General features: G+C 40.5%; 1 protein-coding gene across 1 annotated transcript in view; it reads left to right on the forward strand.

Annotated features, from left to right (window-relative positions):
* The first annotated feature begins 6,921 nt into the window (after nt 1-6,921).
* The window catches only part of BLVRA (biliverdin reductase A), a 47,529-nt gene continuing 38,801 nt past the window's right edge, over nt 6,922-15,649 (forward strand). The window contains exon 1 of the mRNA XM_056804819.1: nt 6,922-7,391. Coding sequence (XP_056660797.1) covers nt 6,993-7,391 — 399 coding nt within the window. The 5' untranslated portion in view covers nt 6,922-6,992. The remainder of the gene's footprint in view (nt 7,392-15,649) is intronic.

Below are 15,649 nucleotides of genomic sequence, written 5' to 3' on the forward strand. Positions count from 1 at the left end.
GCTATTTGCTTAATAGGAGGATGACAATCAGACTTACACTGAAAGAAAATCACTTTGGCAGCTGTGTGGAGAATAGATCTGAGTGGGGAGAGAGAAGGTAGGGAGATGAATCAGGAAGGAATTCAAGAGGCCAGGAATTCAAGAGTAGTGGCTAGGTGAATGGAGATGAGGAGATGAACAGAGAGATGTGAAGGAAGGAACTGCTGGAATGAGTTGAGTGTGGGGAGTTGAAGATGAGCCTGGAGTTGCTAGCCTGGGTGACCAAAAGAATGAATGAAGTGCTTTTGAAAGTACAGGAAACTTCAGAAGAGGGCTGGCTTGAGGAATTCCAGCTCTGGTGGTATGAGACCGCTGGATTCCCTTGTTTCCATTAAAGACCTTTGTGTGAAAAAGAGGAGGGAGAAGTGGGAAGGATCAATTCTATTTCAGACATGGTGAGTTTGAGTGCCAACAGGACATCTAGTTGTAAATGTCCAACAGAAGATTGTTCTAGAATTCAGACACTAGGCTTGTACATGTTGGCTAGGGAGTCATCTGCATAGCAATGATAACTAAACTCATGGAAGTTGATAAGGTCAGCAAGACAGAAGGAAGGGCCTAGGGCAAAGTTGCAGGGCCAGAGGTGGGACTAATACCCACATTGTGTTGACATTGATGATGAATAAGTGAATTTGTCCAGGTTCTCTGGTCATGCATAAGTAAATATTTCTTCACCATACCATGGAATCTTAGAATTAATGAACAACCCCTTGAAATATGGAAGGCTAAGTTTGGAGATAAACCAAAGGAAATGATACTTTTTATAGGGGTAAGTGCACTCTTAGAGCCCATATTCCTCTAGGAGATAACCTAAACTGAAAATACATGTAGGTCCAAGAAAGTTTGGGTAGATCAGTGGATGATGAAGATGTTTGAGAAGGTTGGGATGTTTGAGTCCAATCCTTACCTCTGAGAGGAGGCAGTTAAATGATGTGGTGTATGACTTAGAATCAAGAAGAATTAAGTTTAAATCCTGATTTAAACACTAGCCTTGAGACTAGGTGAGTCACTTAATCCCGTTCAACCTTCATTTCCTTCTCTATAGAATGAGAATAAGAGTAACACTCATCTCACAGGTTTATTGTCAGGTTCAAATGAGATAATATGTAAAGTGGTTTGCAAACCTTAGTTTAAATACTATTATCATCATCATCATCATCATCTCTGATTGACAGCTGAGGCTATTTCCCTAGTCCAGGTGAAAGGTGATGAGGACCTGAAAAAGGGTGGCAAGTAGAGAGTAGTGGACATATGTAAATTATTTTCTATTCCTTTCTTACTCCTTTTCTTACTCTTCTATTATCCTCCTTCCTTGCCTCTGCCCTGGTGCCCATTGATGACTCCCATGGTGATTGCTATTTCCACTGATAAAACCCGTAGCTCAAGAAATTGCTTCATTTTCCAAAGAGGGGGTCCTTCTAGAAAATTGACAGAAATTGAATGTAGAACTAGGTAAAGTTTAATGGCAATTGCTTTTCACATAGTGGGTGCTAAATAAGTGCTTGTTGAATACATTCTCATCGAATCAAGTAAAGCTATCAACTTTGCTCTCAGTCCTTCTTTGTATATTTCTAGGTCCTTTTTGTCTTTCTTGATCCTTGAAGGGAGGGTATCCTATGTTCAAATACTCCTTTTCATCATCTTGTTGCCAAATCCCCAATTTTTTCCATTAAAAATTTTTACTTTTAAAATATTTTTTCCATGTTTACATAATTCATTTTCTTTCCCTCCCTTCTTCCCTCCCCATTCCTGGAGCCGACAAGCAATTCCACTGGGCTATACAAATGTTATCACTTGATACCTATTTCCATATTATTCATTTTTGCAATAGAGCAATCTTTTAAAACCAAAACCCCAAATTGTATGCCCATATAAGCAAATGATGTCATGTTTTTCTTTTGCATTTCTACTCCCACAGTTCTTTCTCTTGATGTGGATAGCATTCTTTTTCATAAGTCTATTGTGATTGTCCTGGATCATTGCATTGCTGCTAGTAGTCAAGCCCATTACATTGGATAGTCTCATAGTGTTTCACTTTCTGTGGACAATGTTCTCCTGGTTCTTCTCATTTCACTCTGCATCAATTCATTGAGGTTCTTCCAGTACACATAGAAATCCTCCAGTTCATCATTCCTTACAGCACAATAGTATTCCATCACCATCAGATATCACAATTTGTTCAGCCATTCCCATTGAGGGACATCCCCTCATTTCCAATTTTTTGCCGCCACAAAGAGTGAGGCTATGAATATTTTCGTACAAACATTTTTCATTATTATCTCTTTTGGGATACAAACCCGGTAGTGGCATTGCTGGATTAAAAGGCATACATTCCTTTAAAGCCCTTTGGGCATAATTTCACATTGCTTTCCAGAATAGTTAGATTAATTCACCACCTCAACAACAATGCATTAGTGTCCCAATTTTGTCCCATCTCCTCCTACATTTATTATTTTCCTTTATTGTCATATCCAATTTGCTAGGTGTGAGGTGGTACCTCAGAGTTGTTTTGATTTGCATTTCTTTAATCAGGAGGGATTTAGAACACTTACACATGATTATTGAAAGTTTTGCTTTCTTCATCTGAAAACTGTCTATTCATGTCCTTTGATTATTTGTCAATTGAGGAATGGCTTGAGTTCTTGTACATTTGACTTAGTTCCTTATAAATTTGAGGAATTAGACCTTTGTCAGAAGTTTTTGTTACAATTTTTTCTCCAGATTGTGGCTTCCTTTGAAATTTTGGTTATATTGGTTTTGTTTGTACAAAACCTCTTAAATTTAACATAATCAAAAGTATTTATTTTACATTTTGTAATGTTCTCTATCTCTTGCTTGGTCTTAAATTCTTTCCTTTCCCATAGATCTGAAAGGTATACTATACTATTCCATAATCACCTAATTTACTTATAATTTCCCTCTTTATATTTAAGTAATTCACCTATTCTGAATTTATCTTGGTGTAGGGTATAAGATGTTGATCTAAACCTAATTTCTCCCATACTGTTTTCCAATTTTCCCAGAAGTTTTTGTCAAATAGAGGGTTCTGATTCCAAAAGCTGGGATCTTTGGATTTATCAAAAACTAGATTGATGAGGTCATTTACCCCTAGTCTATTCCATTGATCCACCCTTCTATCTCTTAGCCAGTACCATAGTGTTTTAATGATCACTGTTTTATAGTACAGTTTAAGATCTGGTACTGCTAGGCCCCCATCCTTCACATTTTTTTCATTAGTTTCCTTGATATTCTTGATCTTTTGTTCTTCCAGATGAGCTTTGCTATAATTTTTTCTAATTCTATTAAGAGTTTTTTTGGTAGTATTGACAGGTATGGTACTGAATAAGTAGATTAATTTAGGTAGAATTACCATTTTTATTGTATTAGTTCATCCTACCCATGAGCAATTATAGTTTTTCCAATTGTTTATATCTAGTTTTATTTGTGTGAAAAGTATTTTGTGGTTATATTCATATAATTGCTGAGTTTGTCTTGGCACATAGATTCCCAGATATTTTATAATGTGATTTTAAATGGAGTTTCTCTTTCTAACTCTTGTGCTGTTTTGTTAGAGATATACAGAAATGCTGATGATATGTATGGGTTTCCAAATCCCAAATTTAATCAGGCTCAAAAAGCAGGGATTAGAACTAAATTATTTCTGAGAAAGATAGTTTTGACAATATTTGCTTTCCTCCCCAACAACCTGGCAAATCTGACACAAATCTCAAAAGGTTTTCTATAGGCTCTATCCTGAACTCTCTTCTCTCTCCCTTCTCCCTTAATGATCTCTTCATCTCCCATGGATTCAATTACTATGTCTATGGAGATGATCTCTCTAGATTAATTTCTCACTGGAACTGCAGTCCTCTGTTACCAAGTCTCCAATGAACAGCTGTACCTGGATGTATCCCATATGTATCTCAAATTCAACACACTGTGCAAAATGGAATTCATTAAGTTTTTTCCCCATCCCCAAACCCATCTTTCTTCTTCCTCCAACCTTCCCTCTTTTTGCTGAAGGCATCACTACTTTCTTCTCACCCAAGCTTGCAACTTTGGAATTATCTTTGATTCTTCGCTCTTCCTCTTAAACTTCCCATGTTTGATCATTTGACATCTTACTACACAAATACATCTTACATCCATTGCTTTCTCCCTAGCTACCACTCTCATTCAGGTACTTATCCTCTACTTGCCTGGACTGCTGGAATAACTTCCTGATTGATCTCTGCTCTCTCTCCCTTGTCCAATCTAGCCTCCACATGGCTACCCAATTTGTACTACTAGAACACAGATCTGCCCGCATCACCATCACTTAAAAATTGGGTTCCTGTTGCTTCTAGGATAGAATAAAAATCCTTACTCTGGTATTTAGAGTTCTCTAGAACAGAGGTGTCAGACTTGTCACCTGAAGGCCCAAACAGTCCTACAAAACTCCGAGTGACGCCAAAACCAGATTAAGATATAATTGGGAAATAGTTAACAAATAAAAATAGCAGAAAGCACAGATACCATTTGAAAATTAAGTCAACATGTAGCCTCCCTACAGATTAATGGCTCCCATTTCTAGTTCACTTTGACATCACTGCTCTAGAATGTGGTTCCTGCCTACCTTTATAGGCATTTCTTACTGTATTATTTACCTAATTCCAGTCAAACCTAACCTATTAGCTTTTTATTATTTTATTATTGTTTATTATTAGTAAAGTGGAAGACTTTACATTTCCCACCTTAGAGCCTTTGCCTATGTGACCCCTCTTTCCATCTCTTCCTTTTAGAATCCTTAACCTTCTTCAAAGTCTATCTCAGGTTCAACCTCCTACAGGAGACATTTACTGATTGTCCTGGGTGGTTGGTGTTCTCTTCTTTTTGAACTTATTTTGAATATACTTTGTGTGATTCCTGTAGGTTACGTGCACCCTCTTATAAGGACACATAAGACGTCTGAAATGTGGTTATTGCCAAAGCAGTGTACAATAGCCTATGCTGTCGCTTCTATAAGCCTAGAGAAAAGCAGCCTTACCAGTATTAATTACTCAGAGGATCACGATGCTTAGCTGACCACCCAGTAGTACTATATTCAAGCCACCAGCCCACAGTTTCTCTGGAAGCAAGAATGTCTGATAGTTTCCCACATCCCCAAGTCCAGTAGGTCCAGTAGCTGAGTTCTGATCTTAGAACAAGGGATAATAAAATATTGCTAAGAATTATCTATGAAAGATGAAAATTTATAGTCTCACGTCACCCTAGATTTGGGCTTTTTTTTCCTTTCTCTGACCCATGGTCAGATTTTTTAAAAAAGCTTTTGCAGAGGGATCTTTATAGGGCCACTAGTTAGCACAGTAAATAGAGCTCTAGATCCAGAGTCAGGAAGACCTGGATTCATATGTGGCCTCAGATACTTACTAGCTGTGGGACCCTGGGCAAGTCACTTAATCCCCATTGCCTAGCCCTTAACACTCTTCTTCCTTGAACCAATATACATTATCCGTTCTAAAATGGAAGGTAAGAGTTTTTAAGGAATAAAAATAATAAAAAATTTTAAATTAAAAAATATATACCTTTAAAAATTTTCCTTCTGTTTTAGAATCAATACTAAGTATCAATTCTAAGGCAGAAGAGGGGTAAGGGCTAGGCAATGGGAGTTAAGTGACTTGCCCAGGGTCACACAGCTAGGAAGTTTCTGAGACTACATTTGAACCCAGGACCCCCTGTCTCTAGACCTGGCTTTTAATCCATTAAGCCACCTAGCTGCCCCAGGCTATTTACGGTTAAGATGTTCCAATAACAGAGGTACTAATATTTCCCCAACCCCCCCCCCCAACATTTCAGGGGCACCCTCCTCACTATACTACCTCTCTGTCCCTGGGTTGAGTGGGCTCAGACTATCCAAACACATAGCATGGGCCCCACCAAGTTCACTTCCAAATAGCAGTGCATCCCAGCTGGAGGTTACCACTGAGCTGGGTCCTGAATATCATTCCTTGGGATCTCAAAGTTGAACTAGCTGGTTGCAAACCCTGGTCCAGAGCCCACCCCCAGGCCTTCTGGTAGCTCACTCACCTCACCTTTGAACGTTCACAAGGTTATGGCTTCCCAGCTCTTTCACCTCAAATGAAAGAATGGATGCTGAGCCAAAGAGCCAAGGCTCATGTTTAAGATCCCGCTTCTCTCACCAGAATGCCCCTGGGCAGAAAGAGGACAGACCAAAGAGAAGCCGCCCCTACACGTTCACAGAACACAGGCCAGCCATAAAGTGGCCACAAAATTCATAAGGCAGAGCAAAAAGGAAAGCCAAAAAAAAAAACGTTTCTGGCCCCGTAGGACGCTCTACCTGTCCTCAGCAACTCCTCCTGACCAGCAATCCTTCTCCAGAGTGCCATGGGAAAGGTCCTGAATTACCTGTACCCAGAGGTGTGAGGAAGGAAGAAGGGAGGTGGGTGATTGTGTCCAGAGCTCTGGACCTCAGAGATTAAGTCACCGAGGAAGGCACATCTCTAGGCTTGAAGTCAGTTCAAATCTGTCTTCAGATACTGCTTTGTGTGACCTTGGGCAAATCACGTCACCTTGTTTCCCTCAGTTTCCTCATCTTGTCAAATGAGCTGGGAGAAGGAAAAGGCAAACCACTCGCATATCTTTGCCAAGAAAACCCTAAATGGGGTCATGAAGAGTGAGACATGACTAAAAAGGACTGGACAACGACAGTCCCCAGACCCTTGCAGAGTGTGCAACAGGCAGGCAGTCTCCACTGAATCGCTCCTTTTTTTTATTTATTCAGCCCTCTGTGTCAAGTTTGATCGCGGCATTGTGCTAATTGCTGTTCCAATTTGTTTCCGGGCAATCTTACTATTACCGAGGTCCCCTTTCCTAGGGGACGCGGGAGCTGTCATTTCCAGAGCCAGGCTGGGTGGCCCCCCTCCTCGGCACCTGTCTTGGACCTGTCTGGTAACATGGACAAGGGGCTGGGGCTGTTTTGCAGAGCGGCTACTCCCCACCCAAAGTCGCCCCGCGCAAAGACCCTCGGAAGATTATTGCATTCCCGCGGAGCAGAGCACCAGATGCCCGCCCGCCGGACCGCGGGCCCTCAGCCGGAGCCACTCCTCTTCGACCTAGCCAAGCCCACCCGGCGCTCCGCCTCCCCCTCCAAGGAATTGTGCGGGCACCGCCCTCTCAGGGCCGAGCCTTGGCTCTCCCCGCCCCGTGTTCTTCACCAGCCCCAATCAACTGGGAGAACAGGGCGCGGTCGGATGGGCGCAGAGGCAGCATGCTATAGGCTGTCGGCTGCTCGCTGCTGGTTCTGGAGCGAGAACGAGACTAGGCGTATCCGAGAGCGCCGAACCGGGAGAAAGGTGAGACCCAGCCACGCTCGGAGCGGAGCTTCAGGGCGCCCCGGGAATGCTGCTAGCGGGCTAGGGCCCTGGGGCCGCCTCTGGCATCGCACGCGCTGCCAGGTTCCTCCCTCTAGGCTTAGGCCGTCCAACCTCAAGTCCTCCTTATTATCCGGTTTGGAGTCGGTGGTTCCTTTTCCCTACTCTACAGTCAACTTCCTAGGCTCTCTAGTTTCCTCATCTGGAAAAGTGAGAGGGCTAGATGGCCGAGTGGGTAGAGAACCAGGCCTGGAGACGAGATATATATATATAATCAAATAGGACTCAGACACGTCCTAGCTGTGTGACCCTAAGCAAGTCACGTAGCCCCAATTGCCTAGTCCTTACTGCTCACTGCTCTTCTGCCTTGGAACCGTTACACAATATCGATTCTAAGACAGAAGGTAAGGGTTTAAAAAAAAAATGAAAGGGCTTGTCTAGAGGATGGGAAAAGTCCTGGGACTGGACTCAAGAACCGAGCTCAAAAACCACCTCTGAGGCTTACTGTCTCTTCAGTCACTTTGCTCTCCCCGAGCCTCAGTTTCCTCACCTGTAAAATGAGGGGGTTGAAGTGGGTGGCTTTTGAAGTTCGGTTTGGTTGTAGGGACTGTGATTCTATGATCCCGAAAACCTTCCTAGTTCTAATATAATGACCCTGATAATGTGTTATTATACCCCTGCCCTAGGCTAGTTTGGTAATACAAGGAGACAACTTCAGCATTACTTCTGGGACAGTTTCTCATTAAAAGGTTTATGTTCTTTCTTGCCTCTGTAGTAATCAGAATATTGATGTTACCGAACTATTTGCAGCCTGGTCCAACTCACTGGGATCCCATTTGGCGTTTTCTTGGCAGAGATACTAGAGTGGTTTGCCATTTCCTTTTCCAGATCATTTGGCAGATGAGGAAACTGAGGTAAACAATTATGTGAGGTAGCTAGGGTCACACAGTTATTAAGGATCTGAGGCCAGTTTTGAACTCATGAATCTTCCCGATTCTAATTCTGGAACTCTACCCACTGCAAGACCTCACTGCTCCAAAATGCCAGGGATACAAATATGAAAAAAGTCCCTGCCTACAAGGAGTTTACAGTCTAATGAAGGAAGACAAAAAGAAACTGGAAAGTTATTGGGGGGTGGGGGTGGGGGTGGGGCGGCAGGGCAGAGGAAAGGTACCTGACTAGGGTATGTCCCAAAAGAATGTAATCAGATGGAGAAAGAGATGTCTGTACTGGACCCTGCCTTACCGAAGGTCTTGCAGTTCATGATTCCTCCATCCAGTCAGAGGGGCTGAGGGTAGTGATGAGGTCTGATTAACAAGGCTGATTTATCTTGCAAAATGATGATGTTTTTCCAGTTATGAGTTTCTAGTGACATGGTGAAGAAGCCAGAAGTCCCAAAGTAGGGCAGCCAAGTAGGAAATGAAGAATACAGAAGTTGTACATCTGAATTTTAGCCTTCCAATGTGCAGGGGGAATGTTTATCCTTTAATAATCCAAATATTTGCTGGCCACTGGATAGATATTTTACATATCACAGGGGTTTTAAACTATTCCATTTGTGAGAAACAGCTTGTTTTAGTGAAGGGATCCTAGGAATTACAGAATGAGAACTAGAAGAAACCTCAGAGACCATCTGACCCTCTATTATACAATGGAAGAAACTTGAGGATTACGGAAGTTAAGTGATTCAACTCTCATCATTTCCTAGACATTAGCCTGTGTTTTCTTTCCTTCATTTCTTGGCTCACACAGTCCTTTCTAGAATCCTTTTTAAGTGTACTCTTTATATAAGTTCTCTCATGCCATCCAGCATATTGTCCCCACAATCATCCCTTCTTTGGAATCTTCATCTTCTCTGTCTCTCTGTCTCTGTCTCTCTCTCTGTCTGTCTCTGTATGTCTCTCTCTCTGTCTCTGTCTCTGTCTCTTTGTCTCTCTGTCTCTCTGTCTCTGTGTCTCTGTCTCTCTCTGTCTCTGTCTCTCTCTGTCTCTGTCTCTCTCTGTCTCTCTCTCTCTCTCTCTCTCTCTCTCTGTCTCTCTCTCTCTCTCTCTTTTTCTCTCTCTGCTGGCTTCTTCCTTGCTACCTACAAATATGCCCAAATTTTCCCCATTTTGAAAAAAAAATTCAATTATTTCCTGGTATCTCCCCTCTCTTTCAGGACCAAATTCATGGTAAAGCTGTCTATGCTTGTTTCTTATCTTTCTCTTATCTCACTCTTTAACCCTTTTGAAATTTGGCTTCCAAATTTATCACTCAATTAAAACTGTCCAATTCAAATTTACTAATGATTTATTTTAGTTAAAATTTTATATTTTATTAATATTTTCTGTTTCTTACATGTCCACAGTATCCCGTGTATTCGATACTCTTTATTTTCCTCCTGGAGACCCATCTTGTATGATGAATAACTTTTTGGTAGAGGGTAAAAAATTTAGTGCAACTGAACAATGCTTTAAAATGTATAATGAAGGGGGTAGATATGATAGTTTCTGAAATCTCTTTTAGCTCTCATTCTATAGAATATTTTTACTTTAAAAAAATGTGCACTATATAATGCATGTGAGTCTCCTTACCTCCATGAAGGGATTGGTTGGGAGTTTCTTCTTATATCTTTTCATTCCTGTTCTACTTGATCTTTATAATTTTGTTACATTTCCTTTAATTTTTTGGTGTGTCATTGTTACATTGTTACAATTACTGTCTATATTTTTAAACTCTATTTACTTTACCCTGTATCAGTTCATATAGCTCTTTCCATGCTTCTCTATATTCATCACATACATCATTTTTTACTGTGCAGTAGTATTTGATTACATTCATGTATCACATTTTGTTTAGTTATTCCTTAGTTGATGGGCACTTACTTTGTTTCCAGTTCTTAGCTATCACATAAAATGCTGCTATAAATATTTTGGAATTTATAAGGACTTTTTTTCCCTGTACTAATGGCTTTGCCCAGTCAGTAATGGGATAGCTAATTTAAAGGGTAGGAGCATTTTAGTCACTTTATTTGCATAATTTCAAATTATTTTCTAAAATGTTTGTACTGTTTTCCAGTTCCACCAACAATGTATTAGTGTTTGTGATCTGATCCAACCATTCTGGGAAACAGTTTGGAACTATGCCCAAAGGGCTCTAAAAATATGTAAACTCTGATCCTGTAGTACCACTACTGGATATGTATATATCCCAAAAAGATTTAAACAAAATGGGAGGGGGGCAGAGAAGGACCTATTTGTATAAAAATACGTATAGTAGCTCAGATTTGGGAATGGAGGGGATGCCAATCAATTGGGGAATGGATGAACAAGTTGTGGTATATAATTGTATTGGAATACTATTGTGCTATATAATTTCAGAAAAATGTGGACTTGCCTTAACTGATGCAGAGTGAAGTGAGGAGAACCAGAAGAAAATTTTATACAGTGGCAGCAATACTATTTGATGCATAAGTGTGAATGACCCAGTTATTTTCCGCAATACAGTGATCCAAGACAATCCCAAAAGACTAGTGGTTGTAAAATGCCATCTGCCTCCAGAGAAAGAAATGATAGAGTCTAAATGCAAAGCAAAACATACTATATTTCATTTTCTTTGTTGTTTGTTTGAGGTCTTCTACATTATGACCAATATGGAAAAATGTTTTACATGATTGCACATTTAAAATCTATATCAGATTGCATACTCTTTCAGGAAGGGGGAAGGGATAACAGGGAATAAAAGAGGGAGGGAGAGAATTTAGAATTAGAATTTTTATTTTATTTTTTTCATGTGAAATCACACAAAATTTATTTCCACATTGTCTGTATTTTTAAAAAAGCAATAAAAGCAAAATGAGAAAATTATATATGTACATTCAGAGTACATAAGTTTTCTTTGGATGGAGATAGCATTATTTCACTGCAAGTCCTTTCAGATTGTCTTGAGTCACTATTGATCATAGTAGTTGAGTCTTTCACAGTTGATCATCATTATGATGTGCATAATGATCACCTGGTTCTTCATACTTCACTTTCCATCAATTCACGAAGGTCTAGCCATGCTTTTTCCTGACGCCATCCCTCTCATTTCTCACAACATAAAGCAGTACTCTATCCCAATCACATGCCATGACTTAGGACTCGATATTTAAAAAAGAACGTTAAAATTGTTTTCATGTGTAATTCAGGGGAAAATAAAATACTTTAAAAAGCAATAATAATCCCCCTCCCCATTCATTAGTATATCTGTCTTCCCACAACCCTTCCACACTGACTGTTGCCATTTTTGTCATTTTTTTTTTTACCATTAGGGGCAATAGTAGCACCTACTTCTCAGGTTTGCTGTGAGGCTCAAATGAGGTAATAAATGCAAAGCACTTGGCACAGTGCCTGGCACATTATATAAATGTTAACAATTTCCTTATTTATAAAAAGGATGGCATGATTCAGCACATCCAAAAGTCCACACTATCCACATACTAAATGAAGAATTACCCATTTTATTTTTTAATATAATTTTTAGTTTTTAAAAATATTTTTCCATGGTTACATGATTCATGTTGTCTCCCTCCCCCTCTGGGCGCTGACAAGCAGGATTGCCCATTTTGGAAGGACCTCAGAGATCATCTGGTCCAACTCATTTTACAGATGGGGAAATCCAAAGTGACCCACACAGAATTACATAGTTTGTTAAGAAGCCAAGCTGGGGTTTCAAATTCAGTTCTTCTCTCTTCAAATTCAGGGCTTTTCCTACCATCCCTGTGAATCTTTTAACTTTGGCCTCTCAAAGAAAATTGCAGAGAAGCAACAGACCAAAAAGAAAAAAGATTTGGCCTGAGGATAGCTGGACAAGAAATATTTTTTCCCCTTTTAGCTTTTCTTCTGAGTCACTGCAGACCTAGATAGTAGAGGCTTCCTGGACAAAGTTTCTGGTGCTGATTCAGGATTTATTAAAAACTCCAGTTATTCATTCACTGGCCATTTTTAAAGTTAAAATTAACCTGGTGAGTTATTTCTCTTAAGTCTAAATGGACACTCTTTGTGACTTCAGAACATCTACCTGAAAGCTCAGACTTCTAGTCTTTCTTTTGGGGTTTGTCTTCACTATGATGGATGTACAATATTTAGAAATAGCCAAATATTGGGGGCTCAGTGGATTGAGGGCCAGGCCTAGAGATAGGAGGTCCTAGGTTCAAATCTGGCCTCATACATGTCCTCTCTGACCTTGGACAAGTCACTTAACCCCCATGGCCCAGCCCTTATACTACTCTTCTGCTTAGAACCAATACATGGTACCGATTCTAAGATAGAAGGCAAGGGTTTAAAAAAAAAAGAACCAGCTATCTGAAGGACTTTTTTTTTCCCTTTCAACTTATATCTAACTATTTGTCCAGGGGTAGATAACCTATTCAAATGACATGCCAGGCTTTCATATACTTACTTCCTCCTGGAGGACTGAATAGGGAAATTGTAGTGGTGGAGAATGTGGAGTCAGCACAGAGAATATTGACCCAGCCTGCCATCTGTGGACTGAGGCAGTCTTGGGGACATTGCAGGCGTCAATTGCTCTCCTTCCCTACTTTACCCAGAAGCCTGATACTAGATCCTGGAGCTGTCATTTATAATACGAGATTGTCATGGAAAAATTACTACCCTTAGCTTTTCTTTTTCATTCTTTTCCATTTTTTATCGTCATGCAAAAGACACTTCCATCCATATTGGTCATTGTTGTAAGAGCAAATTCATACATAACCAAAGCCCCCAACTAAAACTATAAATGCACTGATGTGAAAGGTGACTCTCACAGTTCTTTCTTGGTATCTTTAATTTTTAAATAGAACTTATCAGGGATAAGAAATATAGAACTTCAAAATTGGAATGGACCTCAGAAGGCCCTTTTATCTGAATCATATCTACACACTACACACCACCAGAAAAGTGGTTTCCAGCTTTCACTTGAAGAGCTCTAATAAGGAGAACCCACTACTGCCCAAGGAAACTTGTTTCAGATTAAGAGAGCTCAATAACCTTCCGGGGACAGCTAAGTGACTCAGTGGATAGAGTTCTGGGCCTGGAATCAGGCAGACCTGAGTTCAAGTGTGGCCTCAGACCCTCATTAACTTTGTCACCCTGAGCACTTAACTTCTATTTACCTTCATCCACCAGAAAAGGAAATGGCAAACCACTCCAGTATCTTTGCCAAGAAAACCCCAAAGATACTCTGATTCGGACGTGACTGAACAACATACAGCTTTCATTTTATTTTTTAAATATATTAAAATGTTTTTACCCATTCCACATAATAACATATTTCAGCACAAGTTTTCCAAAGTTTTATGATAGAATCTCCTCCTTCCCTTCCCACCCCCCTCCCAGTGCTGGCAGGCAATTCAGTCTGGGTTATACAGGTTTATTAAGCAAAACATATTTCCAGATTGTTCATTTTTGTAAGTGAGTAATCTTATACAACCAAGAACCGAACAAACCCAAATGAATGACTGAAACTTTTTTAGAAAGGGATTCCTTATGTTAAACCTAAACCACCCCTTGGGAACTTCCCCTTACTTGTTCCGGAGTCTTTCCTTTAGGGCCTTCACCCGCCAAATCTAAGCATTCTTGCCGACGACAGATTTTCAGCCATAACTTCTCATTGCTCACCTCACTGAACACCAAACTACTACACTTCTGATTTGTCTCTTCAGGATCTTAAAATACAAATTCATCACCTGCCTCCTTCTTTCATTTTACCCGAGACAAGGACTCTAAATAAGGGAATGGGGAAGACTTTAGAAAGGAATTACTTATGGTGTGTTGCTGGCAAAAGTTTGAGAGCAGAAACTTTGTCATGATGTAGTGGGGCCACTAAGAATCAGGTGAACCAAACGGTTCAACTCAGAAGGGATCTTGGAGATAGTCCAGTCCAACTTCCTCACTCTATAAGGAGGCAACTTGGTCTCTGAGAAGGCAAAACAGTTGATTAAGTTCTCCTTGCTGGAAAATGGCAGAAGAGGTCCTTTCCCCCAGTCTAGCTTTTCTGACTCTTATCCCATTGTGCTTTCCTCTAAGCTTGGACACATATAGCCTAACTTTCCGACCTCTGTTGTAAATATAACCACTGAAACCTGGGAAGAAAGTTTGCTTGGCTAATCTGAGGATTTTTCACAGTGAAATTCCTTCAGAGCGGGGGAGGGAGGGGAAGAGGACAGCTAAGTGGCATAGTGGATAGAGTACTAGACCTGGAATCTGGAAGACCTGAGTTCAAATCCAGCCTCAGACATTTACTAGTGTTAGGGTCTGAGTGGAAGACCACCCCAAGGAACACAAGGAGACAATGCAATTCAGGCATGGGGAAGTTTATTACTAGCAGCACTAGGGGGATGCCCTAGTGAGTTCCAACAAGTGAGTTCCAAAGAGGCAGAGGCAGAGTGGAGTTTATATTGGTTAAAGCAGTCATAGTTGAGTCACTTGATAGGAGATACCTGGAACATTCTGTTAATGATGTTGGCTAGTTTAGCATAATAGGTGGGTGATGTAAGATGGGCATATCAGGTGGGCAATTGGACAGACATGAAAGGTGGGTTACTACATGACTACTAGCATACTGGGTTCCTGTAATTCCTGGGACCTTGCACGGAACGTTCTGTTGCGGGACATTCTGTCATCCCAGACATAGAGAGTGAGGGTTGGTTAATTTTTACCACATAGCATGTGTATGGCCTAGGGAAGGCCACTTAGTCCTTTTTTTGCCTCATTTTCCTCATCTGTGAAATGGGCTAATGAAGAAAATGGTAAACCAATCCAAGATTTTTGCAAAGAACCCCCTCCTCCAAAAAAGAGGTCATAAAGAGTCACAATTCTTGAAGAACTTTAATAAGGGGAACTTAACACTTCCCAAGGAAGCGGGTTTCAGTTTTAGAAAGCTTAATAACCTAAGTTACAAAAGGGGCACAACTGAAAACAACTAAATAATAAAGGGGGAGAGAGAGAGTGGGAAGCAGGTAGAAGTGATGAGAGAGAAATAGGATGGTGGGAACCAGGTGTGGGTACATGAAAAAATTCTTCTGGGTCCATCTACTATCATCTTAAATCTTCTCATTCATTGTCAGTTTGTTTTCAAATTTAATTCTCTAGCCTTTTCCTCCAAACCCCCCCCCCAGACCCAGAACATTAATTTTAAGGGGTTCTAAAGATTTTTGGATGGATAGAACAAAGATTTATTAAGTGCTTAATCTAATTCATGGTTAGCCAGTCAACAATTCT

Source organism: Monodelphis domestica, chromosome 7 (assembly GCF_027887165.1).
Source record: "Monodelphis domestica isolate mMonDom1 chromosome 7, mMonDom1.pri, whole genome shotgun sequence".
In the NCBI taxonomy this organism is placed as follows: Eukaryota; Metazoa; Chordata; class Mammalia; order Didelphimorphia; family Didelphidae; genus Monodelphis; species Monodelphis domestica.